The sequence below is a fragment of the Aethalodelphis obliquidens genome, unplaced genomic scaffold (genome assembly GCF_003676395.1).
Source record: "Aethalodelphis obliquidens isolate GAN/ISIS:26980383/991018 unplaced genomic scaffold, ASM367639v1 scaffold13, whole genome shotgun sequence".
Classification (NCBI taxonomy): Eukaryota; Metazoa; Chordata; class Mammalia; order Artiodactyla; family Delphinidae; genus Aethalodelphis; species Aethalodelphis obliquidens.
The window spans coordinates 35,355,775-35,381,113 of record NW_020837957.1 but is presented as its reverse complement, the minus strand read 5'-3'; the positions used below and the strand labels follow the sequence as shown (position 1 = coordinate 35,381,113).

The 25,339-nt window shown below is 39.3% G+C and overlaps 1 protein-coding gene across 3 annotated transcripts in view; it reads right to left on the bottom strand.

The window, feature by feature from the left end:
* Positions 1-1,234: 1,234 nt before the first annotated feature.
* Positions 1,235-25,339, bottom strand: part of CDC14A (cell division cycle 14A) — a 182,930-nt gene continuing 158,825 nt past the window's right edge. Inside the window, exons 13-16 of one of the 3 annotated variants that reach the window (XM_027114476.1) lie at positions 24,596-24,643; positions 22,443-22,565; positions 21,401-21,734; positions 1,235-3,238 (exon numbers count right to left, since the gene is read on the bottom strand). In XM_027114476.1, the coding sequence (XP_026970277.1) occupies positions 3,209-3,238; positions 21,401-21,734; positions 22,443-22,565; positions 24,596-24,643 (535 nt within the window). In that variant the 3' untranslated portion in view covers positions 1,235-3,208. Of the gene's footprint in view, positions 3,239-20,345; positions 21,735-22,442; positions 22,566-24,595; positions 24,644-25,339 lie in introns of those variants that run through there. The other 2 variants (XM_027114477.1, XM_027114475.1) reach the window with 2 other exon arrangements.

The following is a 25,339-nucleotide window of genomic DNA, read 5'->3' as shown; positions in this document are numbered from 1 at the left end:
GAGATTTAGAAATCATTTGACAGGGACTTCCCTGGTGGCGCAGTCGTTAAGAATCGCCTGCCAATGCAGGGGACACGGGTTTGAGCCCTCATCCGGGAAGATCCCACATGCTGCAGAGCAACTAAGCCGGTGCGCCACAACTACTGAGCCTGCACTCTAGAGCCCACAGGCCACAACTACAGAGCCGGCATGCTGCAACTACTGAAGCCCACGCGCCTAGAGCCCGTGCTCCACAGCAAAAGAAGCCACCACAAGGAGAAGCCCGCGCACCACAACGAAGAGTAGCCCCTGCTCGCCACAACTAGAGAGAAAGCCCACGCGCAGCAACAAAGACCCAGTGCAGCCAAAAAAGAAAGAAAGAAAGAAAGAAATCATTTGACATCTAAGGGTAACAAAACCATGTGAACTCAATGACTGGTAGGTGAGAAATTTATTGGAACTAGTTAACTGATTTTTCTACTATGTTTTTTGTAAGAACTAAATCTAATTTTCTGCCCTTCTAGACAGGTTGATGAATTCATAAAAAATCTCCTTCTCTAAGATGTGGTCCCATGACAACCTCGGTACTCCAACTGTCTCATGCAGTGTTGTGAGAACAGCTAATTGGCAGATTCCCAACTCAAGAAGTGAAACTATCTTCCCACCCACAATCTTTCCTATGTGTTCTGAAAAATTTCAGAAGACAAAAGAGAAGGGGAAAACCTCAGAAACATCACAACCCAAAGAGGTCTAGTTGAATACATAAAATATCTCCAATAAATAATGCAGCTTCTCCCTCCCACGCCAGCTCTTCAGGGCATAGATCCAACAGTGGCGAGGTTTGTGCCATCTGATTTATTTCTATAATTTCTCCTTTAAAAAAAAGCAGCTATTCTTTCTCAAAAGGAACTGATGACCAGTGTATCATACAATAGTCATAAATGATCAAGCAGGCCCAAAACACTGATATGAACAGTATTTTATTAACAAAAAGGAAAATTATATATAGAGGAAGACAGTAAGAGCCTGACATTACCTGACTCTTGTGAAATTCAAAGTATAAGATTTCTTTGTGCTCACTGTCACATATTTCAGGAAATGACCACAACCTGGGAAGTCTATAAACTAAAAACCTGCAACAGAGAATTTCAGAAGCTCGAAAGGCACCAACCAGAGTGGATTAAATATAAAATTATAAAAAATACTTCAGTACATTGATAACTCCAAATCCAAATTACAAAAGCCAAGGAGAATGTAAATTGCATAAAACTTTTATTATTTATTAGCAGTGTATTATTCTACACTTTAAAATAGAACAAAATATCTTTTTGAAGGTAAACTATTCATAACAAAATACATGTCAAACAATTTTTATTATTGGAGTAGAATCACTTTGCTATATACTTTCTATATTATACACATATACTTCTCGGTTTGTCTATGTATGCACATGTGTATAAATAATTTTAAGACATACCCATGTAGATACATATGACTAAGTACACACATAATTATGAAAAATTTACAGTAGTCAATTTTACAATCATTTAGTAGCTGCACATAAGTTAGTATTCACAGAACTAAAACTGTCAATATGGTTCCCTTTCCCCCACTTCTCAAATATCATCTGAATTACTCTTCACTGATAATTTTGAAAAAATACATCATTTTCCTATACAATTAACCAATCATTTTTTACAATAACTCATAATAAAATATTTTACTATTTTAGCTTTAGAAAAGGTATACAGTTTAATTCCACTTAGTTTAAGTTTTGATTCCTAAAACATACAATTCCTTTTTTTCATCAGTTTAGTGCAATTGTTTGGTACTTCAGTTTTTGAAGGTTAAATTAACGAACCTGAGTCAAACATTCATTCAAATGCCTTTTTTAAAATGTAAAACATAAACAAGATGTTTTGATGAAGCATGTATAATAGTCTCAATGTACCCCCTTCTAATAAATATATGATAAATAACTCAATGGTTGAGAGTAAAGCGCTTCATATGAATCCACTGAACTGTCTCTGAGTAGTCCATTCTTAAGCAGCATGGAAAACAAACAGGATCAAAGACTCCCCAACTCCCCAAGGAAAAGAAGCTTACAGGCTTCTGGAGCCTAAATATAAGATTACATTTACATGAAAGGGCTGTGAAGTACCTAGGAGTCCTTTCATTTTCATGTTAGGTTTCAGATATGCCAGCTTGTGTGTCAGGGGTTTGTGATCTGTTTTAAACTTATCTCCTCTATTAATACATTGAACTACTTAGCAGCATCTTTTTCAGTTTTTTTTCTCTTCATTGATTTAGAACTGGTGCCAGACCATGTGTGAATACAGCCAAAAACCTCGTACCAAAAACCAGATTACTCTAATTGGGTTACGAACTCTTTTGAGAGGAGGAAAGAAAAGCATTTGGACTGTAGAGTCATTTCATAGAGCAAAACCATTCTTTCAGAAGAAATATTCGATGAATTCTGATCTTCAGCTGGATGTTAAATTTTGTTAAAACCCCCAAAGATGCAAAACTAAATGGCTCAGCAACAAAAACAAAGGGAAATGAAATGGTCTAAATAAGCCATATCAAATGACTGTACTCTTGCTAGAGATAAACTCGGATAAACTTAAGTTAGACTGACTTCCCAAAAGAATGAACTGTTCTGCCATATTCACAGTGGGAACAGAAAAATCACTTTCTAAAAACTTTCTCCCTTACTTTTTCTTAATAAAGAGGAATTATTTATTCATTGTAGATAAAACCATACTAAACAAATTCAAAATACAAATTTTTGGTAGCAAACAGGAAGAAAACCTAAGTCAAAATATAGTCTAGTTTTTACATAATTTTATATATTTATAAATTTATCAAAATAGTCTTTTAAAGTTCACAATACATACATAACATAACACTGTACATGTAAATGTAATAACAAATGTATTATGAAATACATTAAAAAATAACCTTTCAAAATACCAAATTCAACATGAAAACTGTCTTAAAAAGGGTTGACATCTTCATAAACATAGTTTCAGTGCATTTATAGTAGTCATTAACCAGAGTTTTCTGGTTTCAAGTCTCATGAAGGTGTTATCTTAGTGCTCTCTTTAATTTAAGGTAAGAAGGCAGAGATATTCTTCTGGCAAAAGCAGCTGCTTTCTCTCTACATTGCTCGTCCAGATGAAGCAATTGTGTCTAAGAGTAGAACAGCTTTCACCGGAGTGGCAAGGCCTTAGTAATGAACATATTCAGACTGAAGGGACTGTGCAGGGGAGAGACATAAACTGAGGTTAAATTCCATCACACACAAAATTTCTTGTACATTATGCAGCTTCTTCCTTCAACACAAGGCAATTTGGGTCTATTATGTAAAAGATAAATGAATAAACTAGAAAAGAATAGAAAAAGATGAGGGAAACAAAGTATTTGCTAAGAATGAGATATTCAATTAGGCAAAGTAATTGCAAGAAAACTTTATATTTTAAAAGGCTTACTAATTTAATACTAGTGATTAAAAATTAAGTATTATTTGGAAATTGGTAGGTAGCACTAAACTTGCTTTTAAGCTTTTGTACAATACTATTGAGTTTTACTCAAAAGTACTAAATGACATTTGTCACTAAATAGAAGATTATTAGAGTATACTTTAAGGAATATATATACTTTTTATTTAATGCAATGCATAGCAAATGAATGTTAATGCTTCTAATGCAGGAGAATTAGCCGTCATTTAAATAGATTCCTTAAGGATGTATGGATATAATAAATACCTTATAAATCCTTTCCACTTAGGGGGGACACAAAGCACTTATAGCTTTGAAATCTGATCTTAAGACCCAAAAAGCTTTTGTGTGGAAGAGTCTTGCAGTCATAACATAATAAACAGTGGGCAACTTTCAAGAAAAATAAATAATGCAACATCCCACATCACATTAGATAAGAACATATAAAAGGAGCATGCTTCAGATATGTAATCAGAATGCATTGACAATAGACATAAACCAGGAAAAGATAAAGACAGGTAGAGAAAATCTGCCAAACAGTTATTTTTGAGCAGCAAACAGCAGTTAGAAAGAAGAAACATAAATCAGCCTAAACATTAACAATTTCTTTGCATAATTCTTCTAGTCAAATACCTTAGAAAAATAAAGTTTACTTGATTTGCTACCAAATGCCCTTTTCTCTTCCTCCAATAATTATTTTTCAGATTTATCTGCAGCATTTTATTAATAGGTCATCAATTCTGAGAATGGTCCATTTTATTGATAGTATGGGTATCAGTAAAAAAGAATCTGTCCATTTTGCATATAATTTACAAAAGGATTCAAACTATCTTTGAACAGCTTCAAAATCCCAGTGAACTTTATACCCTATCAACAGCCATTTACTACATAAGTATCTATCAACACCGTGAGTCAAAAGTTATGGTCCTTGCCCTCAAAGGGCAAAAGACCACACTGTCACACAGACACAAAGTGAAAAGACAAAGGTGCCAACATTAAATAATAATATACATAGGGTGAGAGTAACATTGTGCACAAGCAAAAGATTAGGCAAGGGGTGGAAAAGGAAGCTCGTGGCAGGGAGGTGCGTTCTTGAGGCTGCAAGTTTCAAGGAAGAGGTTAAATGTTAAGAGCAGGAAGAAAAAAGGAAAAGGTTTGGCAAACTGGCTTTCTCGCTATAGGATGTAGTTTATGTCAAGGCTTCAAAACAGGAGAGATGATCAAGACTTAGGGTACTATAATGTAAATATACCTGAACTCACAGAGAGAATAAGAGGTAAAACTCTGAGAAAGTCCAGTGAAACTGGTCCAATGCCTTGAAGCCCATTTAACTTGTGGGACATCAGCTACCATCCTAGCAGTTAGAGCTTGAAAGTGGACTACCATTTTCCTAGGTGGTTTTTCCCAGTTTCTTTTGAAATCTCTGCAGAGAGGGCAGAGCCACGAGGTCTCCCCAGCAGCAAAAATGCCACACATGCATGCTATACACTGGCCAATGCTTTCTTGGGAATATTTTAACTTTCACTTTTGTTCTAGTTAGAAAAGTTATTCATATTAACATAAATTATAAAGCTCCTCTGATTGCTTAAAAATTTACAACAAAGTTGTTTTTGCAAGCACCTCTAAAGTTCCATCAACTCTCAATAAACAGAAATACAGCAAATGAACAGACACTAGACAAGCGACCTTTGTTAAACTAACTTTCTTCCAGGTTGAAGTGTTTTACATTATGCATCAATATATAGGGGGTAAATATGTGTGTACATGTATTTATTTATTTTATGGAATCATGATACCCACTGAACTAGAAAATGGAAATAGTTTAGAATATTAGACTAAGGATTTCAATCATTCATGTGAAGTATATATTCATTAGTCTCTGGCAGACAGCCTTTCCTTGCACACAGCAGACGTCAGAAACTCTGGCTGGTGTTTAATCCAGCCTTCAGATTCAGAGGACCACAGTCTTTACTGCTTCCTTTGCCACTCACCCAGTTTGCTCACTTACATTGCCTAATTCTCTCTGCAGGCTTCTGTAAACGAATGAAGACATGATTTGGCCAAAGAATGAAACTTCTGTCATGCTGATTAATTCATTCAACAAACAATTATTGAACATCAATAGTATGTATATATTAGGTACTGTGGGATAAAAATATGATACCAAAGTTCTGGAAACCAAACATATCCCATGGTTTCTTTATATGGTGTAAAGAAAATTAAAGAAAATAAGAGATCAGTAAAACGGGTTTAGCAAATTATTCCGACATCAGTGTTTTGTAACAAATTAACCCCTTTTCATTTTCAGTCTAAAACAAAAATCTTAATGTAACTGGACTTAGGGAAGAGGGAGAATTGTTAAAATCTACAAGACCTATCATTTTTGAAAAGTATAACTAATATTTCGAGGCCTTTTCACTGGGAAAACAGTAGTGACAGAAATTCAGATTTCAGGCACCACGTGTTTATATAATGGGGTTGTACTCAGGGTATCTGGTTCATTTGTTTTCCAAATGTACATGTATCCTCAAGTTATTAATATTCCAGTTATTGGCACTTTTAATTTTTATAGTAAAAATGAAAATGCACTGCGTACTCCATAAACAATATCATTATTGCTACTAATTTTATTATTCAAAAAATAGATTAACTGAAGTACAACTAACTGGAATTTTTGTTACATGAGATATACTACTTAACAGGTCAATTATTCTGTAAAAGATGCTTATTGAGTACTTTCTACATACGGGGCACAGTTGTAAACATCTTATATGTATTAACTCATTAAACGCTCTGAACAACTCATTTTACAGATGGGGAAATTGAGGCACAAAGCAGTAAAGTTACTTGCCCAAGATCATGCGACTAGGAAGGAATTTGAACTCCAGCAGTCTGGCTGTAAAGCCCAAACTCTTAGCCACCACAATATAATGCCTCAAGACGCTTCCAGCATTTGTCCTGTGATTCACTACATATTCAAATAAACATTCTCTACCACATGACACAGACAAATAATGAGCAGGGTATGATCCTGAGCGAGCAAAGAAATACTAACATACAAAAGAGAGTGTACTATTTATTACTGCAAAGGAGATACGATTTTTAAATGATTTTCAATAGAACTGAATCCAAAAGAATTTTCAGGAATATTCTATAAGGAAATTTTCTTTATAAGAACACCCATGTTTAAATATTCTGATTAAAGTTTTAATTCTGCTTAGCCAATTTGTTTTATCATTACCATAGAATTGATACCTAATGTATCTGAAAAAAGAAACAAAAAAAAACCCTCAGCAATGACAATGATATGGTTATGAAGGAAGCGAGACCTGAGGTGTAAATATTATTTTACAAAGTAGCACTTATTTATATAACCAAGAGATTTTAATTTCTTTAATAGAAAATTCAAGTTCATGTGGCCATTAGGTTCAACTGGGTCACAGTGAGTTAAGACCAGATCAAGTTTATCATGATCATATGGTATTTTTACAGTATGAATACCCTAAACTAGTAACACAGCAATATTCAGCCTGCAAATGAAGGATAAAATTACCTTACATTGCAGCCCCCAAAATTTTTATGTCAAAATATAAGCTTCCAGCAAGAATTCTTGCTCTGAAAGCAGCTGGATTTGACACAAAACACAGTGTTAGGTAAGGAGATCAAGACAATTTGTTCTGTTCTGGAAATGTGCTACTAATCTGTTTTGGCAGATGTAGGTAGTGACATTAAAAATTTAGGTATTCTGGGGGTGTTTCTTTTTTAAACAGCCCAGTTACCTAATCATGATAGAAAAATGTCTAATAATTATTGATATAAATACTGTACAAATAGTTAATAAATAAAACTATAAACTATCAGAAACAGCAAATTGTAAAGAATAATGAAAGTTAAGGTCTTTGCGAGCAAATGAATGCAATAATGTCTTAGTGTTCAAACAACTTGGACCAAAGGACCCTACGATCTGGAGTGTTGGTTCCCTAGTAGGTCAAAATCACCGTGTGCTTTTGTCACACTGACTTTTTATTTCCTGCATTTCCCCATTTTCCCAAGTCCCTTAGGAAGAAAAAAATAGTCTACTAGTTACCTTGGTTTGAGTTCTAACTACAGAAGCAAAAAGCACCTACAGAGGCAAAAAGTGATTTGTTTTACACTTTGCTGTACATCTGAAACTAACACAATATTGTAAATTAACTATACTTCAATTTTTAAAAAGTGATTTGTTTTAATGGCATCACTGATAGTTAAAGGAAAGAAACACATGTTTGGTAATATGGTATCTTATATATAACTCCAGTGTTTTTAAATTTTAATGAACAAATGAGGAAAAAATAAACACTGGGGAAAAATAAATTTATCTATAACTGCCTCTATACTCCTGGGTCTTTTATGGCTTTGCAGTGGCGTCTCCAGTTGTAATGTTTGTAAGATAAAAACACACAAAATGGGTGCATTGATACATACTTCCACAAATGTGGTTTCACAATACTACTGAAAGTATCTGCCTCTGCTAACATGATAATACTCCTGCAATAACACTTGTAGAAGCATAGCTGGATAAGGTTTTATTGGCATCATATTAGGTTAAGGTTTGCGATAAAATCAGGTTAGTGATAAAATCAGCTTTAAAAGAGGTATAAGCATTTTTCTACAGTGCTCTCTAAGCATTTCAGGGACCCTAAGATTTAACAATGCAATTTTGGTTAGCTAAAATGCTATACGAACTATTCTTTCACCTTCCTGCATAACTTTTAATAGATTCTTTTTTCTAGGAGAACTTAATATGTGCTCTTCAACAATCACAAAGAGCTCAATTGTTAGATGACAGATTGTTGACACTAAATTTGACTCAGCCAACCACTACATGCGTGTTTTCAGTTCATCTGAACACCAAACTTATACTGATGCAAGCTTGGTTGAAATGTATTTGCTTTTATTTTAGTAAAGCCACATTTGTAGAAAAAAACAAAACAAAACTCTCAGATTGCTGTATATTAAAGCTGAGAAGTTGTTTGCTTTTTATTAGTGCTTCCTGCACTTGCAATAATTATGGGCCCCTAATTAGCCATTTGCTTAACTTTCATGAACCTAGATAGATTATACAACGTTTAGTTCAATAAATATTTATTAGGTGTTTTCCACACTTTGGAACCTGAGAAAACAAAGATGCCTCTGAGGAGCGTAAAAGCCAGCAGAGGAGAGAGAGAATCACATACAGCTGACTATACTATGAGAGAAACCAGAGGGTGAGAACAAAGTCCCACGAGAGATGAGAAGGACAAGGCTTTCTGCCTGGATGGGTCACAAATGCCTCATCAAAAAGATAACTAGTGAGCCAGGCCAGGAAATAAAAAACCAAGCAGAGACAGGAGGAAAAGCAGAGTAAACTGCTTGTGCTAGGGGCTCGGCACGAGGCAGAACGCCAGTCAGGATGCCGGGTGGAGCTGCTGGAGAAGACAGGGCGGGAGGCACGTGGTCTGATGGGGAAGGGCGCCGAGGGGCGGGGAAGGGCGCCGAGGGGCAGGCAAGGGATCCAGACCAGACCCTGTGTGCAAAGTGGAGACGATGAATGACTCTTAACACAGGAATGATTTAATCAGCTGTGCCTTAGACATCCAGCGCTGGCAGCAGTACAGAGGAAAGTTTAAAGGCAAGAGATACTGAGGGCAGGGAGGAAATTTAAAATGCTAACCCAATAGTCCACGAAGACCTCAATGAAGGCAGCAGTGATAAGAATGGAGAAACAAAATACGGACATTTCAAAGGGAAAACTGCTAGGACTTAGTGGCTGGATGTGGCACAGGGAAGGCAGAAGTAACGTCAAAGACCATTCCAAATTTCTAGCTTGGATGATTGGATGTATAAAGATCGCAATCAGTAAGCCAGGAAACAAAAGGAGGAGTAGACAACTGAAAAAGCATGTATTCTTTCCCACGACTGCCCACAGGAAGTTAGAAATGCAAGTTCAATGCTCAGGAGATGATTACCCAGAGAGAGAAGTAGACCAAGATCAGAGCCTTAGGAAAAATCATTAAGGGGCGGGTGGAGGAAGACAAACAGGTAACTATTTAATGGGGGGAAAAAGAGAAATGGGAAAATAATATTCCAAAACTCAAGAGACCAAAAATAACAGGAGAAAAGGGTGGTCAACAGAGTCAAATGCTGTAGGAAGACTAAGAAGAGTGAGGACTAACAAGAGATCATCAGATCTGGCTGAAGGAAGTCAGTGGCAGCCTGTGCGACAGACTTTCACCATATTGTGGTGCCACCTCCCTTGTCCAAGTTTGTCCATAAAGGAGACACTATGATAGGTGACAGAACTGAGGGGAGAAATTGGTAAGACCACTCTGTACCTGTTCACAGGTGAGGAGACAGGCAAATGGACGGTAAGAGACTGAAGATCTAGCAGAGAAAGGATGTGGATGGGGCAACTCCCAGGAACAGTTTGGAAAGAATAGTTCAGGCAGGTAGGGTTACCACTGGAAAACAGTAGGGCTCCTTTTTTAAAAAAGGAATAAAAGGACACGTCAGATGCAGATACACTCTGAGGTAGAGAAGAGGACAGTGAAGAGGAATTATTCCTGAAAAATTCTATGTTCTCAGGAGAACTCAGGACCAGGTTAACTAAGGTTGGAGGAGCTATGTTGATGAAGAGCGTGAAAAAGCTTCGGAACAGCCAATGTGGGGAAGAGAAAGGGAGCCAAAATGGGATAAGTAAACTACTTATGAGCACTGAAGGGTCAGGGTAAATTAGAAATTCATTTGAAATGGAGTCAGTTGGCAAAGTTGGGATTTTCTCCAGCAGAGCTCAGAAGAGAGAGACTAGAAACAGACATGAGATGGCTGAACTGATCTAATTTGGGAGGCTAGTGATAAAGTGGCTACAGAAAAAAGGTCCAAGTGGAACAGAGAATGTTGGAAAAAGGAAGCAGAAATGACTATGGGGCTACAGAAGGAAGTAAACTGTGAAGGGAAACAGGCAAGGGTCATAAAGAGGTCATGGGGAAGAGTCAGTAGGGTGCGGGGGTGGGGGGCGGGCGGTATGTTTGATATGGGCCTTATAGAATTCAAGACATCAGAAGCAATGCTCTAAGCAATAAGAAGATCCATGAAATGGATTTCCAAGTGAATAAAAGCAAAGATCACTGAAGTTAAGGAAGTTTAAAATACAGTAGCTGTGAGACTGAGCAAGTCACTGCCTCTCTGAGTCTTAATTTCCTCATCTACCAATTACGGATTAAATATATAAGATGATGTAAAATATTGCACCTGATACAATGTGAGGCACATAGGAGGTATTCAGTAAATCATTGATGAGGATGATGATAAGGATTAGAAAAATGTTACAGTTGTCACACATGCTGGCAGTAGCTTGGTAGCTAAAAAGTAAAGCCAAAGTCCTCAGTATAATGGTATTAGGCGGCAGATGCTTTGGGAGGTAATTAGGTCATGACAGTAGAGACTTCATGAATGAGATTGGTGTTCCTTTTTTTTTTTAAATTTATTTATTTTATTTATTTATTTTTGGCTGTGTTGGGTCTTCATTGCTGCTCATGGGCTTTCTCTAGTTGCGGCGAGCGAGGGCTACTCCTTATTGCAGTGTGCGGGCTTCTCTTGTTGAGGAGCACGGGCTCTGGGCACATGGGCTTCAGTAGTTGTGGCATGCGGGCTCTAGAGTACAGGCTCAGTAGTTGTGGCGCACAGGCTTAGTTGCTCCACGGCATGTGGGATCTTCCTGGGCCAGGGCTCAAACCCATGTCCCCTGCATTGGCAGGTGGATTCTTAACCACTGTGCCACCAGGGAAGCCCCAGGATTGGTATTCTTATAAAAGGGACCCAGAGAGCTCTCTCGCCCTCTTACAGCCATGTGAGGATACAATGAGAAGATGGCAGCCTGCAACCCGGAAGAGAGCCCTCACCTGAACCTGACCATGCTGGCACCTGATCTCTGGCTTCCAGCCCCCAGAATGGTGAGAAATAAATTTGTTGTTTATAAGCTGCTAGTCTAGGGTATTTTGTTATAGCAGCTGAGCTCACTAACATACTGGTTTTTAATGTCCTTTCTTTTCACTCTAATAACTTTCAATCAGAGACTGAACCTGAGGATGCCAAAGCCCACACAGATGATGAACTCATTAATATTACGGAACTGAGGGTTTCACAATAGTCTGACCAAGAGAGAGAAATATCTGCTTCTATGGATAAACAGTTCTCTCTCACACATATCAGCCCTGTGGGTTCAGATATTCAACAGCAAACAGCCTGTGTTGTTTACCAAAGATTTCTTCCATGAGGGGCAGATCCAATGACTTTACAAGTAACATGCATGGGGCATCTGTGCTTGTTTGCACATGCATGCACACCTGCATGTATGTGTGTCTGTGTGTAATAGGGGGTTGCAATAAAAACATGCCTTTCTGCGTTAAACACCTTACACACATACAGTAAATTTCAAATTTTTGGAAGAAATAAATGACCTACTCAATATTAGAAAAGACGACAACATGGAATAAATAAACCAATAATCAAATAAGTAAGCAGAGTCCAATGCTAGATACTATGAAGTTAATAAAAGTAAGATGCCACGGTTTCTACCCTCAAGTTTACCAACCAACTCAGTGGGAATCCAAGGCATATACCCATGGGAAAGGTGACTCTCAATACGAAACAGAAATGATAAAGGCCAAATGACCAATACAGAGAGGACAAATTAAGAGAAAGTCAAGACTGCTATAGTTGGGTGAGGCCAAGGAAGGCTTCACAGAGGAGGAAGTAGGATTTAGGCTAACTTCTGAAGGGAAGGAGTCTGAAAGCAAAGGTGAACCAGGTTGGGAGCATAGCATGTAAGAAAAGGATGACGGCCCTTGGAGCAGGGAATATTCAAGTTCCACATAGAAGAAGTAAAAGGATCATGCTCAGGAGTGAAGGGAAATGAGTTTGAAATAAGGGTGGGGGGAAGACTCAAAAAGACCCTGAATGGTTAACCCCAGAGACTGAACCTACTTCATGTCAAGATGGAGCTGAAAGTTATGCTCCAAACGACCACTCTGGGTGTAAATCAAATATTTTTAAAATGTGAGGAAGAAAAGCACAACAGGACACAAAAGTAAGATCAACATGTTCATGGCCCAGAAATGAACTAAGACACAGTGGCAGGCCACTGGCTACAGAGCTGGAAGCTGGCAGAGGTGGCCAGGTGTCCCATTCCTGGGGGTACACAGGCTAAAAGCTGCTGGCCTGAATCTGAGGCTGGGGTCAGGCTCTCCCACCTGTGAAAGGGGCCAAGGGAAGCCACAAACAATGCCTTGGGCCAGGTTTGTACACAGCTGCATCCTTGCCTGAGAAGTCAGCCTCCCGAGCTCACCACAGGAGGAGAAGCTGGGACATGAAGAATCTGTTTCTAGACTGGAACACCTAGGGCGTCAAGTGGAGCCAAGAAGAAAGCCAATAGGTGAGGCAGGGAAAACAAAGAGAGGGGGAGAGAAACAAAAAACTCTCATCCGAAGTGAATCTACAAATGAAAATTCTAAAGCACACAAGGAACGTGAACACCAAGAGAACTGACAAAGTCTGCAATCAGGAGACAAATTCTCACAGGCTGAAGCAACAGGCAAACCACAAAGCAATCTCAAAACAACTTATCATCTGAGATCCTCAAGGTGAGAAAATGAAGAATAGCCATAAAAAGAATAAGAATTTATTAAATGAAATAGGCAGGTCCAATGAGAACAGATGACTATCATAAAGAATGAATTATAAATGCTGGAAATGAAAGCTATGGCTGTGGAAATCAAAAGGTAAATAGGTTAGGGATACATTGCAGAATGGACACAGTTAAAAGAGAATTAGTGAACTGGAAAATAATAGGAGGGAGTCAATCAGAACACAGCCAGAGGGCTTCCCTGGTGGGGCAGCGGTTAAGAATCTGCCTGCCAATGCAGGGGACATAGGTTTGAACCCTGGTCCGGGAAGATTCCACATGCTGTGGAGCAACTAAGCCTGTGCGCCACAACTACTGAAGCCTGCGCGCCTAGAGCCTGTGCTCGGCAATAGGAGAAGCCACCACAATGAGAAGCCCGCGCACCACAATGAAGAGTAGCCTCCACTCTCTGCACCTAGAGAAAGCCCGCGCACAGCAACGAAGACCCAATGCAACCAAAAATAAATAAATAAACTTTTTTTAAAAAAAGGAACACAGCCAGAGCAATAGGAATTTCAAAACATAAAATAGAAGGCAAGAATACTGAGGACAGATTGAAATGCTCTAACATAAGTCTAGGGGTATTGCAAAAGAAGAGAGTAGGAGGAAAGGCCAAAAAGCACTATCCAGAAAGATAATGGTTGACAATTTTCCATAATTGAAAAAGTCATCAGCCCTTTGACTGAAAGCACACTGAGGCCAAAAAAGGACAAACTATAACGAATCAATATCTAGATATATTATGGTGAAACTGTAGAACTTCAAGGAAAAAGAGAAAAATCTGATAATAATTAGTTTTACTCTTCAACTGAGAAGCTTTGGAAGCAAAGGATAACATTAAGAAACTAGGATTTTAAGCATACTCTGGCAGCAGTACAAAGACAGATTGAAGGACCAGAAAAATGATGGCTTAAGATTAACTAAGCCAGAAGATGCCCTCATGGAGCTTTCAATCTAGTGGAAGACAATGGCTTACACATCTTTGTCTTACCTTCCTCCACTAAAACAATACTGAGCTTATGGTAGACACTCATATAATATTGGATAATTTTTTAATTGGATAAGCCTCTATACATATACAAAAAGCACTTACTCTCTTTTACTGCTGGCCAAAAATAAACTAGAGGAAGATTAAAATAAGATCCTTTCTTATTGATTTAGCATATTGTTGACATTATATAAGAAAAAAGGTATCAAATTAAGTTGAACAACCAAGGCAATAACTCCAATGTATTTGAGATAAAAGCAAGTTCTGTGTTTTAAAGAATCCTTTCAAATGGAGAGTCAAAAACAGCTGTCAGGGGCTTCCCTGGTGGCGCAGTGGTTGAGAGTCCGCCTGCCGATGCAGGGGACACGGGTTCGTGCCCCGGTCTGGGAAGATCCCACATGCCACGGAGTGGCTGGGCCCGTGAGCCATGGCCGCTGAGACTGCGCGTCCGGAGCATGTGCTCCGCAATGGGAGAGGCCATGACAGTGAGAGGCCCATGTAATGCAAAAAAAAAAAAAAAAACAGCTGCAGGATTTATACAGCAAATTAATGTAAACCATTATTTAACATTAGAAGCTTGAACAACCTTCAGCTCTATCTGCAAATACCGTGTGTACCTAAATAACTTATATGTAAATTTAGGCATCACCTGAACCGTGCTGACCTCAGAACAATTTGATGCTTTGTCAAGTAACATTCCCAAGTCCCCCTGGGAAGGGAACAGAAGAATACCAATGCTGAAATAATGACAAAGATGTAGTTCAATACTGAGACCGAGCTCATGTTCTTGATAGTATTAGTATCCCTTAGCTGGAAAATTGCATCAAATTTAAGGCAATGCCACAACAAAGAGGAGAGATGGAAAAACCACAGTAATTTGAACATACAGAAAGGTTAGAAAGCTAGTACTAACCCTATATATTAAATAATATTTAATCCTTTATCAGGACAAGACGATAGTTTTTTAAATGAAGAACAGGCAGAGTGAAAAGACATCAAGTTAAATCAGGAAAAGCTATTACATACCATTGGAAAGTAGGCGCATTTTATTGGGTATGGATGTTCAAACAATCAATAAGTAGTTCATCACTGTCACACTAACATTACTCCGAAGTAAAAATGAAGCATGCTTTAATGCACACAGCAATTGCTCAGATTTTCATCAAACTGGTTATTTCAGGAAGCTGGATCTAATAATTTGATCTTATTCCAATTCCTACTTTAAGAACAAATAATACCTTAAAATATATATTTTCCCCCTAATGCTAGAACACAGAACTTAACCTATTCATAGGCTACCCAGGTTGTTCTGACACTGGTCAAATCTGAGGTGGAAACTCATCCACAGAGTCTTCACAACCAAAGAGCAGACTAACCAGCTGAGTATAAAAATGGTAACGACCACTGGGACAGGGAACTGCATTTAAGGCAATTTCAGCGGTGGCATAAGGAGAACATTAAAGTAGTACACAATATTTCATTTCAATCTTCCTTTCAACTTTAAACCAAATGAGTATTTTTAATACTTTTCTGTGTTTAGAACTGCATTAGAAACCATAAGATAGAAAAGAATTTTACAAAATGTCTACACAAAGTTTAAAATTTGGAGACTTGCAAATAAAAATTGCATGTATAAAGTCTTGCATGTATAGACAATATGTAAACAAATACAGATGCTTGTGTATGCAAAGCAACGCTACATATTGATAAAGTAGTAAATAGTCATCATGAATAGAAACAGAGGTTAAAAAGTAAAACATTTGGTGGGTTCGATTTCTTGAGAAGAGTTTCAGAGCGTATATGGAAGATAATATGTCTTCTCATAATGAGAAATTAGTGAAGAAGGAAGGGGGTTTCCAAGAAAGAGCTTCCCAGAGGCCAAGAGGTAGGGGAGGAAACCACCCTCAGGGTCAAGCAGGGGAAAGCTGGTACAAAGATACAATAAGGAGAACAAAGGACAGAGAGCCTGAAAGCTCAGCAAAGGAATTCAGGATCAATGTTCTACAATTAGGGGATCACTGGTCACTTTCAAATGATGATGAGATCAGTATCTATTACCTGGCTATGCTCTCAAGCGGGGATCGGCAAACTATAGCCCAGGGGACAAATCCAGCTCACCACCTGTTTCTGTAAATAAAGCTTCATTGGAACACAGCCACACCCTCCATACACATATATGAAAGAGTTGGGACACAGAGCCAAAAATTTACTCTCTGGTCCTTTACAGAAAGAGTTTGGGACCCCAGTTTAACGTATAAATTAAGACTGAGTTAAGAAGATATTATCAACAAGGCTAACACAACAAAGAAGATGAGAAAGCAGCAGAATAGAGAAGAATGGGGAAATTCCAAGAGACAATGAATGGCCTCACTGACGTAACCTGCAACATCACTAAGAGAATATTCTTGAAAATGTTTGAAGATCAATATATGAGTGAATAACAAAGCTTAGTATAAGCTACTACTTAATAATTTTAAAAGTCACAAAAAAGATTTTAATAGGTGATACCTGAAGAAGCTTTCAAAAGAACCTTATTACAGGACTGCTTATCTTATTTATGTTTATATTCCCTACAGGTCAATACAATAAAATCTTGTTATAAAAGGCTGTTCCCAGCAAGCAAAGATTAATTTCTGACACAGAAGTCACAAAAAATTCTTTGTAGCCAACCTGGCTATATATATGTATTTTTATAATAAAGCACATTATTTTACAACTCCTCATATCAAATGTTGTAAAAAATATGTTTTCTAAGGACCATATTTTTTTTCAATAGCTAAGTTTCCATTTATAAAAATAAATATATCATTTAAAATTTCATAGTAAAAATATGTTAGAGCTATTGGTCATATATGATTATTTAATAGTATCTATACTACTACGTATGTGCATTGAAACACGGCGTAATTGTTGAAAAGCATAGAATTTACCGAAAGAAACCTGCTGAGGTAGGATTGGGAGACAGCAGACAGAGCTCAAACTGGTCTTCTGCCTCCAGGGTTTCTAGCAAGAGCTCCCATCCCCATGAATGCCAGGATTATCTTCATCAAATCAGATCTGATCAAGCCACTCCTGCTGACAAGATTCCAGTAGTCACACTGCACCTCCTAGTTTGGCTTCAGCTTAATTTTCCAGCCTTATCTTTAGGTAACCACCCCTGGCTTTAGCTACACTGGAACACTCACTGCTCTTAAAACGATAATAGCTAAAATTATTGAGCATTATCTATAGGCACTGTGTAAACTATTTCATATGATTTATCTCAATTAATCATCACAACCACCCTATTACAAAGATTATTATCATTACCACATAAGCTTCAAAGCACACAGTCATATGTTTGTATACAATTTACAAAAATAGTTTGTACTCTTTATCTTAAACAGATCCCACCAAACTATAAGTTTCAGGTGCACAAAACCTAAATATGCTCCTGAAAATTATTATTCCCATCTCCTGAGGCTCGGAGAGGTTAAATAACTTGCCAAAGTACTCACCACAAAGAAATGGTTGAGACAGTATTTGAACCCAGGTCTACTCATCTTTAGAAACTAAGAACTTAACTATAGTACTAAGGCTGTACCTCTGTTCTTGTAGCTCCCATTGTCTGAAATGACCATTCCCCGTCTTCCTATTTTCATCACTAGATTTCTAGAAGGCTCCTATTCATCCTCCAAAGCCCAACTAAAATGTTATGCCTTCTTCACAGCTTTCCCTAACCCTTCTTGGAAAAAAAGGCATATCCTTTAGATATCCCTCTATTTTAAACACATATCACAGCATATCTATGACATGATGTAATCAAAAGAATATGCTTTCTTGGAGTCAAACTGACCCAGGTACAAATTATGGCTCTGCTACATACTTGTGGTACAATCTAAGGCAAAATATTTAAACTCTCAAACCCTCAAGTTATTTATCTTTAAAATGGAAGCAATAATTCTTACCACATTCATTCATTTAAATACCCAGCCATCCATAATATACCCATTCAAGAAATACTTAATGAATGCCTACTACATGCAAGGCACAGAGCATACAACCGTGAAAAACAGACACTGGTCCTGCCGCCACAGAGCTTACAGTCTAGCGGAGGATACAGACTAGTGAACAGATGATTAAAATGCAGAGCGAGAATCTGAGTATTGCAATTAAGACCAAGGCAGGGTGTAGAAGAGCTTATGGGGGAAGCATTGTGACCTAACCCAGACTTGCAGGGTCAGGTAAGGACAATGCAGATGAATAGCAATTCAGTGGTAAGTCTCTTAAAAATAACACAGAGCAAATATTCAAGACAGATACCGCAAGTAATTTCAATTTAATAAAATACTTCCACCCCACCCACGCCGTAATCACACGTCCCTCATCTCTTAAGATTTGAAAACGCCTCTGAATGTCAGGGAGGGAAAACTGATTTTTTACAGTAGGTGGGTCGGCCAAAATGAAACCTGGTGCATTGCATTGGTCAGTAGAAACCTCAAGGCTAACAGAACAGTCCAATTAAAAATAAAATCTGCTTCTCAGAATTCTGTCACAACCATAAGGATTCCTTAACATCTGTTCTTGTTATCTGTGTTAAAGCATTTAACGACAGAACAAGGAAATCATTTCCACCTTTTTCTGGGGGCTGAACTGCTGCACAAAGTGAGAAGCAATTGCAGCTTTCAAGAGAGATGCTAATTGCAGCTTTTAAAATATTAGACGCCCTCTAAACACCCCGCAACCCCCGTCCCCTAGGAGTTTCTGGGCCTTTCTTAAAGGTGCGAGGAGGATATTGCCATCTAGACTTCATTTCCTACCTAAGGATTTTAAAACATTTTTGTTGAGTGATTTATTCCTAGTTCTTCAAGGATCATATGTCTCACATCTTCAGAAGCATTGGGGAAAAAGGACCATCTTATTTAGACAAGAAACCTGTAACAATTAGAAAAGCTTCATTGAACCGATAAAGGAAAAAACTCCCAACCTCCTACTTTATTCCGCATAAAACGGGAATTTCCATCTTAATTTAGACCTTCTGCCAGCAAGCCAGCAGGGGTAAGGACTTGGAACCCTCCCTCTCACAGACGTTGTCTAGGCAAAGATGAAGGAGGGAAAATCGGCTACAAGACACCTGGCTATTCTTACTTCCTGGGAGGGTGAGAGGGAGGAAAATGTTGTCTTGATGGCAATTCTATTTATAAATGCTTTTCTTTACAATAAGATGACAAATTTAAGAAGGAGAAGGGGAAGAAGCAGCAGCTGCCCACACAGAGTATTACTTTAAATTTAATTATTGGAAAATCACTGTATTCAGGCCAGGAGAGGGAAAATATAGAAGGAAACCAAAATCAAGTTACATAAACATGGTGGCTAGGGGACTAACAATCATCTAAAGGAAGCTCCCATGCTGCCACTAGCAAAGAGGAAAACTGAGATCCAGAACAAGTAGAATGTCATTCTTATCAAGCTACCAATCCTTCTGGTATTGAGCTATAAATGTGGATCACACAAAACCTTTAGCCATGAAATCTACAAGGTATTCATATAATTATCTATCTATCTATATAACACTTTTTCTGAAAATGGAGAGATCTGTACTCTGGTCTAAAAAAGAGGCTGACCCACAATCAGTATATGAAAATATTGACTGAACTCAATTCCTGCTGTGAAGTATAATGACTTGTAAAACTAGTTATAAAAATGTATAATAAATACACTTCATTTTCCATCTAATCCCAGTTACTAGGATTTAAGTTTTACTGATACATATGTACCCATAACTTAGTGGGATTAGAGTCAAATTAAGGGGTAGAGTGGGCCTAGGCTATAATCTCTACAGGAATCTAAAATAACGTTGAGAAACATCACTGGGAATAAAATCAGATCGCGGGAAATCATATGTGCCAGAAAGGACTGTGTGTGGATAGAGTGGAAAAAAAAACTTTGAAAGAGGCCTGAGGTAGGGATGGGAGTAGTAATGAGTCCAACCAACACACACACACACACACACACACACACACACACACACACACACACACGCTGCATCTTCACATTCACAAAGTGGTTTCTAAACTGCCTTCTAGGGAAAGTGGGTCCCATTAGCTTTTACCGTGGGGTATGGATTTGCTGAGAGGGGTGAAAGGCACACTGCCACCCGCACTTCTCCTCCCCTCCCCTCCCCTGCAGAGACCCGCTTCTTCCAGGATAATGGCTGAGGAAGTGTTTGAAGAACAGTGGACATGAAGGGGTGCCAGACCACAGCCTTCCCAGAACACCTGGGGCTTGCTTGTGCCCGAGTGGAGTCAATGTCGCATTTTAACATTGACTGACGTTGCCTTGATCTGTGGCATCTATTTCTATTTCTCCTTCCTATCTTGTCCTTGTTCTCTCACATCAAAACTCACATTCCCATAGATCTCAATTCCTTTTGAGGCAATCAAAATATGTGATTAAAGTGATTCACGGGGGGTGGGGGGGGCGGTGGACCAACAAGATTTTACCCTAATAGGGATTACTGGTCACAAAGGGGGCTTGGTAACCAAAATGAAGCGCTCATGGGTAAAATGTGTTTGGCGATCTTCCATCCTGTCTCTAGAAGAGTGACAGCTAATTTTAAACGTCTTCCTGTTACCCTGCCTTCCCGTCCCCTACATCCCGAGTACCTACCATAAACCTGCCATATAAGCACCCTCCATTTGCCATTTAATAATTCTGGGTCAGTTCCCTGCAGATGACCTAGTCAAGGGCTTGATGGTTAGTTCTGAGAAGACACTGTTCATTCAACACCTTCCACATTTAAATACTCCAAATTCATCCACTGATAAATGATGTAGAAAAAGCCAGGATAAAAAAAAGCCACTACAACCAAAGCAGATGCTGTCTGTCGTATGACTCGACCCCTGACTTTGCTGAGTGATTCGAAACTTCAGTGAAAAGTAACTGAAGACAACGGTGTCCATGATGAAGGGAATGAAAGCTGCTACCCTTCCTAGAGAAATCACTTTAAAAGGAGTGGGAAAAGGAGAAGAAAAAGAAGGAAGGAAGAAAACTGGGTCGACACTTGGCATTTACTTGAAGAAGAGCCAGCAGATGTACGTGCAGAGACAGTTTCACAGCACAGAGGGAAGGCATCGATCAGAAGGCTTCCTTGGCGCAATTAAATTTCTTTGGTGGCAGCCTCGGCTGGGAAGGCAAGGCACAAAAGTTGTGTTCAGGGTTCTGAGGGCCAAGAGGTGGTGTCTGTGAACTTACAGGGATTGATCGGCTCAGGAATCTCGCTGAGGAAGAAGAAAGGCCGGTGTAGGAGGGCCGCAGGGCGGTGGCGTGATCCTCGGTCTTGGCGCTGTGAGGGCCTGGCTGACTGTTCAGGGCACTCCCACTGCTGCTGTTGCTTCTGCTGTACTGGTTGTTGTTGAGCTCAGGGTAATTTCTGGCAGGCAGCTGGGAGCTGCCATTCAAGAGGCTGGTGAACGGGTTGCCTACGAAACCCACCTTGGAGGGTGAGGCAGTCTTTTTGTTCTCTGGATCGTCTGCTGCAGCGTTCAAGTTCCCTAGAGAACTGGCTAGCCGGGAGTTCATGGAAAAGCTGAACGAAAAACACAGGTGGGGCGGGGGGGGAACATAGACAACCATGTATACTCACACAGGGTTCACGTTTCTAAAACACATGATTACGACATTAGGGGAATGGGATGAAGACAGTTCTGATCAACGCAAATGGTGACAGAATTGCTCTTGGTGATATTATAATATGTGGCCTTTAGTTATACATGGTAAGTTCCTCTGTCAAAAGTAGTTAAGACTCAAGAAGCTGGCTAAAACAGTTTGACCAGAGATCCTGAAATAGAATATGTGCGGGTTTCTACTTGCCCTGTGGCAGGAAGTAAATGAAAAGGACTATATAAGGGGAGAGTACAAAGCAGACCTAAGTACAAGATTTAACTTCTATATATTCGATCATATGACTACATCAAACATCCCTACCCATTTTAGTTCGGCCCATACACATCAGGGGAGAAAATGACTATGTCGTATATTATTAGTCTGCACCACTGAGCTCTGTTCCCTGGATCATGTTGGGCAAGCTCTGGAAAGGGATGCCGTACAGCATTCCCTCCATGGCCATGTCCCCACAATTCAAGACAGGAACAGAAGCCTAGAGGGTCGCAGTGCTTTTTGTGGTTTCTCCCCTTCCCCCAGTCCCCTCCTCTCACAAACTTCAGCCAAACCCATTGTCTGCTGCTGCCTTCCTTTACCTCCTGCCAGTGCCTCAGAAGGAGGAGAGAAAAATTACCTTCTTACACTGGTGCCTGAGGACAAAGAGCCTCTGTTTATCCTCTTGGCCATCACGGAAGGGGACAAAGCCACTTTTGAGGTCTTCAAAGGAGATGCAGATCCTTGTGGGGAAGAACTCAATCTTTGTGGAGAAAAATGGGCAAAGCGTCACACAAAAGCTGTGTTATCTTAATATTCACCAATAGACTAGGACAAGATAAACTAATAAACGTTAAAGAGATCATGGCAGGTCCTAGTAACAGTAGCCAACACGGCCGCAGCCCTCACTCTGTGCTGAGCGCTCATCTAAGAACCTGACGGACATTAACTCAGCTTCTCCTCACAGCAACCCCACGAGGTAGCGAAGACTGCACTTTGCAAGTGAGCAAATGGAGGCACAAAGGAAAAGCTCCTCGTCCAAAGTCACTCAGCGAGCGAGAGGCAAAGCTGGGATTCAAATCCAGGATCCAAAGTCCTGGGGGTAACTACCATCCTGCCATCCTTGACCACTTCCCTTCCTTGACACTGGCATTCATTCCTTCCAAGTCCTGAGATTCTACCTCTCTCTATTTCAAATCTATCCTTATCTTTCCACTCTGCAACTGCCCTAGGAGAGGCCATCATTATTTCTTATCCTTGACACCTAGCAGCACCTTTTAATCTGTTTCCTTAAAACTCACATTCCGAATAGCCTCCAACAAAATCTAAAATATCTAATCATGTTGCTTCACTGTTTAAACCATCTAATTTGTCTTCAATGCCCAGAAAGCCTAAACTTCTTGGCTTGGCTTTAAAACCCTCCAAAATCTGGCATTTGCCAATTCTCCACATTTTCCCACCAGACACCTCTTCTCCAGCTACAGAAAATGCCCTGAGATGCCTGGATAGACAGCGTCCACACCTCTGTCCAGTTTGCATACGCTATTTTTCCTGCCAAGGCATCTTCTCCTGTCCTTACCTCACCTCTACACACACCTTTTTCTTCCACCTCCATCTGACTCACTCCCATTGCTTATCCTTTAATGGTGCAATCAGCTGTTACCTCTTACAGCAAGCCTTCACTGAATTCCCAGGCGGGGTAAGCATCAAGTTTCATCATATATTCTCATAGTAAATCACAGCTCTTGTACCACATTTCATTGTCTAATATCGTCTACTTCCCTCGAAATTAGCTCCATTACGAGCAAAGAACTGCTTCTCATTTCAATTCCCAGACTAGCACAGTGCCAGACTCAGAGTAGGTGTTCAGGAAATATTTGCTGAGTGAACAAAAAGGGAAAAGTGACTCAAATCTGGACTATCAGGGCCCAGTCATGGTTTTAATACCAAATGTGTTTTGTCCTGGACAAATCTTTTAATGTAGCTGGACCCTGTTTTCCTATCTGCTATAGAAAAGCTGATTTACTTGTAGACTCTTTTCTTCATCATCTTCCCTCCAAACAGCAGCTTACAACATGGTTTGCCTCTAAATCAAGAACAGGAAAAGTTGTACAAGGAAGCAGCTCAAGCTTCTGGAGAAGTCTGGGCCATCTCAGAGCTGCCCTCACTAAACAACCCTAAAACCTAGAGCTGAATAAGAACAGAGCTGAGGAATGACTCAGCTTTTTTTCCCCATCTGTTGATGACAGTTTTGGGCAAACATTTCTACAGCCCTCACTAAGACCTACCCTTGATCCTGGTATCACTTAGACCACCAGGGAGTGTTCAGGGAACATTTTTCCAGAGAAAAACACTAATGTTTCCTCCTCCAATGGAGAATAGGGAAGGAAATAAAACTAGAAAACAAAGGAAGGGAACAAATACATGCAAAAATAGGAGGAAAGAAGAATAACAGAAATGTTAAAAATTCAAGGCAAAATCGATCACTGGCTTGAAAGGCATGTTGCAGAGCCACTGTAGTTTATTAGAGATCCCACCATGCACTGGGCACACCAAGTACATTGGCATCATTCCCACAGCCATACGGCCCTGTAGACACCTCAGGAAAATAACATTTTTGCAGGGTGAGCATTAAATACAAAGCATATTGTAACAATCTAGAACAGAAAGGAAGGAATTTTAAAAGTGAAAAGCTGTGAGCAGTTTATTTCTATGGGCTTAAGGGTTGGGAAATGTATCTAAAGGGTAGCATTTGTTTATAAGCTACTGGAAATTCAACCTGGTTGACAGTACCTGGAAGGCTGGGACACTGCTCTTGGATGCCCTTTCATATCCTCCAACCTACAGAAACCAAAGACAAATGTTCACACAACACCAGGGTCACACATTTAAGCCAAGACCAAAAGTCACATCATCTGGAGTCAGACCAGCAAAATTATTAAATGGGCAAGAGGGATAAACCTTGCAAATGGATATTAGTATTTATTCACTTTATAAAATAAATCCTAGAATCAGCAGGAAATCTATTTTAGTCATTTTGTTTCCTCTTGAATTTCATTTACAGCAAAATGCTTTTTCATCAGAAAGGTGGTACTGCATCTACTCAGGTTAAAAATGTTTGATCATGGTGCCATGATGCTTTTAAGAAAAACTAAATTCCAAAAAATGAGAATATTTCTGAGGATAAAAAGAAAAAGAAAAACACCATGTTGGAACGAACCTTCTAAAGTTTTGTGTAGTGAAGATTCTCTGGCTTCTTTCGCCTTTTTATTTGTGAAGTTACACCCCAACTTACCCTTTCCTCCCCCTATGATTTCTTAAAAATCAAACATAAATCTGTTTGAAGTTAATTTTAATCAATATGATGCAATTTCTTAGAGTTTCAAACAAAAAATGGTGAATAAAAAAAAAAAAGATTGGTGGGCTTCCCTGGTGGCGCAGTGGTTGAGAGTCCGCCTGCCGATGCAGGGGATGTGGGTTCGTGTCCCAGTCCGGGAAGATCCCACATGCCACGGAGTGGCTGGGCCCGTGAGCCAT